The following is a 9770-nucleotide window of genomic DNA, read 5'->3' as shown; positions in this document are numbered from 1 at the left end:
GTTATCTTCATATTTAAAACTAAATCTGTGACTTTTGACATTTGGGGATTTTACTCACAGTTGAGTAAAATCAGTTGAGTGGGCATGTGTGAGACACAGCTGAACCAGCACAAATGAGAACTATGAAGAATTGTGCCAAATTACACCATGTTCTTGTGAAATGAAAAGCTTATAAACAGGCTCATCTTGCTATCAACATGGGAGGGATAAAGGAGCAAAACAGTGAATTTGGGGTGGCAGTTTTGATTTTACAGAACTAAGCTTTTCAGTAGCTGAGATGTAGAAAGGTCAATGTGATGGCTCTGATCCTGCAACTCTAATTGAAGCAAATAATTCCACTGCAAATAGAGTGAGTTATTTGCATAGAGAAAGGCACAAACATTGCATGGTAACTCCCGTGTTAAATCTGTCTCCTGCTATTGTAACAAAAGCTTGATCCTAACAGTCACGTGGAAGAACAATACCTGGGATGCTTCAGTTAACTACAAAACTTAATCTTCTTTCAAAATAAGCAGATGCAGTCCATTTCTAAAAAAACAGCCTGATAAAATGATATCTTTATGTACAACATACACTGGACGAAACATTACTCTGGATATGGATCATTTTTGATAGATTTAATTGAAGAATGCTTAATAAAAAGATGGGGGTTTGGTAAACAAGAATGAAGATATTATCTGGAGGGCATCAGTCTGATAAAAGGAGTATTAAAATGCATTTAGGATAATAAACAAGAAGTAATCTGACTATTCAAATGAAGAACAACAGAAACAGAGATGTAAATTTGAATGTGAACACCAATAATTTAAGGATCTGAGATAAACTTAGGAATTATTTTAAGTTAAATGTGTTATTCAGGATAAGTCAAATTGAATTCTGTTTTAATAGCAAAAACATTTAACTGGACTTATTAGTTTTTAGGAGGTTTGAGGGAATAATATGATTCTTCATGATTGAAGGTGAGGGCTTGTTTGTTGCAACTAGGAATCATCCATCATGTTGCTAATGAACCTATGTTCTTATTGAAAATATTTGCAGTGAAAAACAAGTCCAATATTATGTTATAAACATTATAAATTACAATACAGCAAACACAAAGATGGTAAATAACTGGATTACAACTCAAAGTGTAGTTTTCTTCCTGGAAGAAAATCAAGTCTGATCATTCACTGAGAACAACAAACAGAAATTCTTTTTATGATGTAAAGTTCACATATAGCAGAAATAAAATGTAAGGAATTTAACATAGAATCGCCACTAGACTGATTTTGATCATAACACTCTAATTAGAGGAAACTGCGTTATTCATCTTACTCTATTCAATAATTACAAATCCTTCCGTATTTCATTTGTTTTTCTCTAAAAACAGGAGGCTAATTATCAGTGAGTTTTCCTACCTAACTCCACTTTTATGTAGAAGCCTGAACTAGGAATTGGAAGATAGGAACTGAGATTGGAACATGTCTTTCTTTCTTGCTTTCTGAGTGGCCTTGCAGAGATAACATTCTCCCTTGACACATTGGTTTTAAACACTATTAACTACCTGCCACTCAGCAATTCTTTTATACATTTCCATCATACTAAAAGAACATTTTATCTTTAGATGTACAGTGGTTCAGACTGACCTGAACTACTGCCAGAGTAATGGTTTACCGCTCTTTAAAATTCACTTTCTGTTCCTTTAGCACTAATTTTCTGATTTCCTATTTGTATATTGAATCACTGGGTGGTGGCAAAGAGCAATGAGTGAAAAAGAAAAACATATCCCAACAGTTATTTGATATGGTGTCTGCTTGATCTACCTCACTTACATAAATGCAGGGCAAGATGGGTGATTTTTCAAAGCAGTACACGGGGATTAGACACGCAGCCGTCGTTTCTGTAAATGGAGTGTGCAAAGCTAAATCCTACATACAGCTAGGAAAAAACATACCTCTTGACAGCAGTATCTAATGCCATCATTCCTCTGTAAATAAAGACAGCAAACTACTTATCTCATGTACACCAACATATGTACAGGGTAATGCTTCTGACTCCGGACAGTCTCTCCAGAATATACTCAGAAGCAGAGTGTATGCCCAAATGTTTGCAGAAGAGGTTTCTGTCTCAAAGCTTGAGACAAGATTTCCTACAATGAGAATATGTGCAGGTGGGACACTGAACAGAATTACAAAGATGCATTAAGAAATAAAAATAATAATAATAATCAAGAGGCCGCTTCTGCTTCTCTTGAAGTTAATGGATACCCCCCCATGTCATTCAAGAGCAGTAAGACCAGAGTAACTCACATGGCCTGATACACGTAACTGATTTTTGACAGAAAGTTGTCGATTTTCAGGGTTTTAACTGACTATTTGGAAATATTAAGCAGTTTCAAATCAAATGCAGGGAAACAGCTAGGAATGTATTTTCAAAGTGGCACACAGGGGTCAGCAGTGCCTTACAAATTTGGCCATATGGTTTTCTTATGAAAATCCGTGCACATTTTGCCAAGTAAAAAACACCCATTTGCATGTGTTTAGTGTGAATTTATACTGTAGCAGTGAACTCCCTGAAAATTCTGTGTGCCCTGACTGTGCCTAGCCCAGGGCAAGCAGAGCTTTCACTACAGTACAGGATGAGCCTGGGACAAGCTGTGCTGGGTCAGTCTGGGAGCTCATACTGATAGAAGAGAGCCTGTCTCACCTACCTGCTCTGTCATATCTGCCTCTTGTGGGCTGCAGCTTGAAGAGAGATATTTCTTACTCGATTTAGGAACAGTAGAGACTGGAACTGAATGTGCAAGAACTTTGAGATGAGTGGAACAAGACCAAAGAGCAAGCAGGACTTGCTGCACAGTGACAATAGCAATGGAATCAACCACTTGAAGAGATGGAACTGGGACAGGTTAAATAAAGAGACCTGAGCAAGCAAACCTGAGGGTAAGAGAAAGGACAGGGATAGAAAGACGACAGAGCTTGGAACAGAACTCAGTTTACCTTTTGCTTCCATCCACCCAATATTTGGCTAGCAGAGTATTCCAAACCTCTACAGAACAGCCACTGTGCACTGCCAAAACATAAAAATTTCTACACAGTCTTAATGGAAGAGCAAAATGTATTATTTCACACAATCATGTATTTTGGCTTTTGTTTTACTTATATCCCTAACCTTACATACATCTAGAAGTAAAAAAAGAAAATCTTGCTGAAGGGTGACTATGCAAAGCTCTGGATTGTGTCACCTTTCAACAAAGACCAATTGTATTAGTTAATAAAAGATCTAATATCAACACCTACAAGTTCCTTCTTACTGTCATTTGCAAAGCAAGCATATTTTCACCCTAGGGCTTCAACCCATTGTATTTTATGCCTCTTTCTTTTTTTACATATTCATGTTGTACAGTCCTTCATTTTAAAATATATTTGCTTTCCTACTTTCACTTCTCTTCCTGTGCCTCCCTTGAACAGCCATTTTTACTGCCTTAATTTGCAAGGATTCCCACAAGAATGGTCTTATGCCGCTGGTAGACGGATGACAGGGATATTTGGATCAAGACAGATTGTGCCTTCCAGACTCACTCCCTTAGGACTACATCCAGCTTCCTTTCATAACATATTCACATTTATCATGTACACAAATAAGAAGCCTACACTTCAGTGGAGGATGCTGGCCTCTCTCTGTGACACTTCCTTGTTGTTGTTGTCAGCTCAATTTCAACAATGTGAAGACAAAACTTCAGCACTCTTATGCTATTTCTTTCCTCATTTATTGGTACTATTGCCACCCTGCTTGTCAGTCAAGCTCATAACCTCAGAGGTCATTTTTCACACAGATTACTCCCCAGGATATCATAACCAGTTTACGTGCACATCTTCTTCACTCTTTTTGAGCAGTAGGTTTCAAGTAGTATTTTCCTATTGCTTCAGAGCTAAAAATCTAAGGTAGTGTCTCAAAATATTCTATTTTATTCCAATAAAAATCTCTTTCCTGAGTATAACTAACCCAGTCTTTAGCAAATCAACCATCTGTAATGCTATTGTTAAGTTTGTTCTGATAGTCCATTGATTTGACCCACTTACTCCACCTACCATCTCACAGCTGATTCTAGCACACAGAACTGAAGCTGCCTGTCAAGACACTTCACAACTCAGTTCCATTCTGCCTATAATTTCTTACTTTTTACTGATGTCATCTCCCATTTCTGATCAGCCAAGGATGGCCATCTCCTCAGTTCATTTATTAGATTTCCAAAGAAGTAATTTTGTTTACTTTCAATCATACATACATTTATATTGCTCTTAAAACCTACTTTATTCTGACGAAGGTTTTGCTCTGCAAAATGTCCTTTGCTCCTTGCAGTTCAGGTGAGAATGTGTGGCTGCCAGAGCCACTTATTTCCAGGATCTGACACTTAACAAGACTGGCATCACAGTGGCTCCTACAGCCCCTGCTAGAGGGGTACTGAACTCCCTTGAACATATTTTGGAATGATTGAGTGTACTGTGTTTTTATTTTGAGGGAAATAATCTAGCCCAAAACTGTTGGTTTCACCAGGAAAAACCCCAAAAAGCTAGACAATAGGCTAAGGAGCATATTTTATGTGGAACATCAACAGGTTATCAAAGAACTAAACAAGACACTTCAGATATATCATTAAATGGATGCAAAGACTATTAAAGATCCAAATTCAATAAAGATCTGCAGTATGAATGAAACATACACTGTTGACAGTGACTGGAACCTGGCTGCACTTTTAGGGGATGGAAAACTACTAACCAATTAGAAAAGTCTAACAGAACAGAAGATAGCAACTTGTAGAAAAGTCTGATATACTGCATATCTAATCAGTAAATAAATAAACAAACACAGAGCTGCATCTTGCAGTTATTTAGATTTGTGCTCTTGGAATCTGCCCCTCCTGATTTTTGTCTGGCCAGTACACACCACGAGGTTTGCTATTTGTCAGGCTGCTGGCATGGGGTGTACAGGCATGGGCCAAGTCTGTGATTTAGAGTGATGGCATCATTCAGGATACAAACTGAAGGAAGTTTCTGCATGGGTCAGTTCATACTGGCTAATTGGTAAGTGGTCAAGCCTGGAGATCATGTGTACAAAAATGCTGCAATATTTTCAGGATCATATGCCTATTATGAAACAGAAAAGAAAGGAGGGAATTTTTCATGATGAATTATAATCACCCATTTGGTACTGAAATAAAGATGAATTTTATATAAACACATATATTACTTTTTACTTTCTTGGATTATTATTATTATTATGTAGTAAGCGATCTGAAACTATCCCAGAGATTTTGGCCTTAACTTTGGCATCAGCTATCCCCCTTTTTCTTCCCCTTTTAAAAGGATTTTTAATGAAAATTTAGATTCATGTTTCTGTAATGGAGTTACTGCTTCTTTTGTCTTTGTATCACCTTTCCTGGACTGAGAAGAACAATGATCTGAAGATTCATTTTTACAAGTGTTTACTTTGGCAGCAGTGGTAGCTGAATTTACCTGCTCTCAGCCCAGTGAAAGAAGGATTATTTTGAAACTGGATCAGTTCCCTGATGTAATTCAGCATATGAATGCACAAAGGGTTATGGCAGTACTACAAGGCAGGAAGGTAGAGGCAGAAACTAGGGGTCTGAGTGAAAACTGTTTAAGAAAGCAAGAACCCAAGGAATGTGTATAGAGCCACTGCCTCAGCCTCTGGTTTTCACATCACACCTCCATAATTTTATATTCTTGCACTCATTTGTGTTTATGCAAAATCAATGCAACAGACCATCTAACATGAACAGAAATGGTTTAGACCTTATTGTCAGAAGTGGAAATGAGTACTGGAGCTACATGGCAGTGTGGAATCAGAGCTCCAACAATGTCATTTGATAACACATGGCAGTCTAAACAATATCACTGCCTTCCCTTAGTGATTTTCTAAAGATGATTCAATCCAGTAGCTGCCTCAGCACAAGTCAGGGCGACACTGGGGATAAAGAGATGGGAAGAGGTGACAGACCATGGTCAGGAAAGGATGGGAACTGCTCCAGCCACTGTAGCCACATATTGGCAAATCGTGGTCTAGTTACTTGCAGTATTTGATTAGAATCGGGTAGTTGATTTACTGCCACTTTCCTTCTATGCCACTGTTCTGATGGTCACTTATGTCCTCAGTGCAAGAGTACCTGATCCTGAGTCAGCTTCTGAACTGCATTTGTACACACAGATGGGTGGGGTTGTCAGAAACTTCTAAGTGGAAGGAAGAAAGGAATAAGAAACTACAGAACAGCTTAGGCAGAAGTGGAACAGAAGTTTTCTCTATCACTGTCAGATCCATTTTAGAAGGTTGTTACCTTCCTGTTTTTTTGTTTTTATCCAAGCAGTTTTTTAACCACTCTGATCTTTACTGCCTTATTTTTTGGTGATAACTGTAAGAAATTTGGACTTTACTCATGAAAGAAAAATGTCACTGTAAGAAAAATCAATGAAAGTTACAACAACATGTTAGAAAAGAGACATCTTTATATTTTAAATCACATAGTAAAACAAAGTAAGCTATGTAAGATGAACTGACACTTAATATACCTGCAACATCACAGCTGATTCATTCAAGAAATCCTCCACGTTCTGATTTTCAGGGTTGAACTTGTCAAGCTGTTGCACTATTACTGCAATAAGTTCTCTATGTCTGACCATCTTCACCATGGAGAATCCTATAAATACAGAAAATCTTTAATTTTTCATGCCCCCTTCAGTTGTGGCATAATGTATGTTGATAGGCTCATACAGAAGATACTGCAGTAACATAGAAGAGAACATTTAGGTCAAGCTTTCAAAATCACAGTTACTCAGAACAGCTAACAGGAGAAAGGAAAATACAGCACAAACATCAATAAAGTAAAATACATATTTCTTACATATTTCAACAAAATTACATATTTCTTATCCTGTAAACATCTTAAAATATCTTTAGGATGATACCTAAATGGTTAGGTATTTGACAAAAGTAACCTGTGCCAGGCTATTTGACAAAATATAACTAAAGGTAATACTAGAGAAAAGTATGAATTTTTGCCTGTGTGCCATACAGGTCCTATTTAACACACTATTCTTCCCAGTGAGATGCAACAGAAAGCAAAATTTTAGTCTTAAATCTCATCACATATTGCTGTTAACAGCCTATTTTTCCAAAACAAGAGAACAGGATGAGAGAGGAATTATAAGGAAGCAATGAAGACAGTGTTGGTCAGTAACTGGGCCACAGTCACATCAGTTGTCTGGGTCACTGTCAAGGTTTCTGAAGGCTCAGCAGGTGGGTGCTTGTTATATTTGATGCTTTGTTTGTGAAATGACTGCATTCTGTCCATCTCAAATGATGTCTTACTCCTATGTCTGAGAATTTGTAGGAGTGGTTACCTTGATTTTAATGTTCACATGGCAAGAACTACAATGCATTCGTTCCTACTCATGCACATGTGGTGGTGTATGAAAGACCAATGATAGCAATGATCAGGCCTGAAAGTCATTAATCTGGTTTAGCAATGGGAAAAAAAATGAGCGCAAAAGTAATTTTCAGTGGTAAAAATAAAATATGTTTCTGAAAATAGCTCTTGTATTTTATATATCATCATATTTTGATGCCAGAAAAGAATGCTTGATCGAGATGATTAATTCCCACTGTGGTAAAGATAATTAATTTCATGCTTTAAAATGATATCATAACATTTCCAGATACAGTGGTTCTGTACTCTGCCTTTCAGCATTACCATACTCAATAAAAACTGCCTAAAAAGCACTTATAATTACTAAAGTGCTGAAAAAAGAGTTTGTCTGTGATTATGTTCAATACAGGCATTCAGTTACTTGGTATGATCAAGACAAAATGTCCAATTAAACAAAAAGTCCCTCAAAACAGGGCTGGAACATGACAAGGGATGACAAATACAGAAAGAGGCACTTCTGTTTCTCTGTCACAGGGGAGTTGCTGTTTCTCCACTCCTCTGAGAATCATTTGTTTCTCAGGTAAGAACCTGCCAAGGTTCTTACACTCACAAGGGATTCTGGATGAGTGAGACAGAAATACCTCTGTACTTCAGGCTGAATCGTAATTCAGGCTCCAACACATCTACCAGCGACAAATATTTTTTCTTCTGGCACAGCAGAAAGAAATTTGAGCTCTCATGCTCTGTACATGCTGATAGTCACCCCTTCCCCCCAAATAACAACAATTAAAACCAAAAACTGGAACACAAAAACTAAGACGTAGAAATGCCTTGAGATCTCTTGACATACACGAGTTCTTAACAGAATTTCACTTGTATTTAAACATGCTGCTATTATTATTGTCAATGTTTTAAAACATACACATTGGGAATAAAATGCTTTTGGTATGACATGCACCCTTGTTTCCACACAGTTGTTTAGGAGAATACTCTAATTGCTATGTATAAAAATGATATAAATTTATACTGGGTATAAAATGGCAGAAATTTTCTTTCATCATCAGCTGTAGATTTCAGTTCAAGGGAGGTGAGAACCTGACTTACCCTTTTCTTACAATGGAGCTTGGAGATATTTTGAAAGCAATTACATGGGATAAGATTATCCACAATTGTAGGGACTGGTTTCAATGACCTGAAAGATTCCTTCAGGTTTTACATTCGCTCCTACGCTCCTGGCCTAGAAAGACTGCGATTGCATTTCCTCTGATGAAAGCTGTCCTTAAAAAGAGCTGAACTAAGCCTCCCTGCAAAATTCAGTCGGATCAAGCAGCTACTGCTCAAAATGGAATGAGGTGTTTCTCAGCTGTGTGCTAGAAACAGGGCAACTAATCCAGGGTACGACTGTCCCGATGGTTTTCATACAGGGTACAGTTGCCCAGTGTTTACATCCTGACATTCTCATTTACTCTGGACTCTTCTGCATTGCTGAGTGTCACTCAGAGCAGTTCTGGGCACGGGGCCTCTTTTTAGCACATTCTTCCCTTAAGGAAGCAAGGCATCAGATGGAAAATGTTCACCCTGAGTATCTATAGTCCGGGTCTTCATTTCAATTTGCATGAATGTCAATGTTTTGCGTACTTATTGAAGGTGGTTTACTTGACATGACATGGCATTTTTAAACTATTTGCTTGTAGCACTTAACAATTAAATATTCATTGTACAAAACCTTTTATAAATAAGTTGTATATTTACAAGGTGGGTTAGCAAACGGACACCAAGGTTTGCTACTCATCCAAAATCTCAGATAGCAAAGCAACCCCCTCCACAGAGTAACACAGTCCCCATTGATCTTTTCTATTGCATTTATGAAAACATAATAAAAATGAACACTGAAAGAGGGCAGGTTTAGATTAGATATTAGGGAGAAAGTCTTTAACGTGAGGGTGGTGAGGGCACTGGCACAGGTTGCCCAGAGAAGCTGTGGTTGCTCCATCCCTGGAAGTGTCCAAGGCCAGGTTGAATGGGGCTTGGAGCAACCTGGGCTAGTGGAAGGTGTCCCTGCCCATGGGCTGGGCTGGATGGGCTTTAAGGTCCCTCCGAACCCAAACCATTCTGTGAATCTGTGATTACATGATAATAAACAAGCGAAGGAGCCATGAGCCTGCCCAGAGCTCCCGTCACTCTCACACATCAGGGACTGTACCCGCTTTTCTTTCCGGAGGGGTCACGTACGGCCACAGCTGCCTTGCACCGGCGCTCCAAGCTGCCCCCGCTGCTCCCTGTCCTGTTCCTGGCTGTTCCCGCTGCTCCCGGCGCTCCGTTCCCGGCTGCCCGCGGTGCTCCCTGT

General features: G+C 38.5%; 1 protein-coding gene across 4 annotated transcripts in view; it reads right to left on the bottom strand.

The window, feature by feature from the left end:
• CFAP99 (cilia and flagella associated protein 99) overlaps positions 1–9711 on the bottom strand; it is a 55355-nt gene extending 45644 nt beyond the window's left edge. For 2 of the 4 annotated variants that reach the window (XM_029962931.1, XM_029962922.1), the window contains exons 1-2: positions 9627–9707; positions 6567–6694 (exon numbers count right to left, since the gene is read on the bottom strand). In XM_029962931.1, coding sequence (XP_029818791.1) covers positions 6567–6686 — 120 coding nt within the window. In that variant the 5' untranslated portion in view covers positions 6687–6694; positions 9627–9707. Of the gene's footprint in view, positions 1–6566; positions 6695–8527; positions 8546–9626 lie in introns of all 4 variants that reach the window. The other 2 variants (XM_029962928.1, XM_018088750.2) reach the window with 2 other exon arrangements.
• Positions 9712–9770: the final 59 nt, after the last annotated feature.

This window comes from Manacus vitellinus, unplaced genomic scaffold, assembly GCF_001715985.3.
Source record: "Manacus vitellinus isolate BGI_N305 unplaced genomic scaffold, ASM171598v3 scaffold_0_pilon, whole genome shotgun sequence".
Lineage (NCBI taxonomy): Eukaryota > Metazoa > Chordata > Aves > Passeriformes > Pipridae > Manacus > Manacus vitellinus.
Note: the sequence above shows the minus strand (reverse complement) of the source record. Positions and strands in the feature narration are given on the sequence as shown.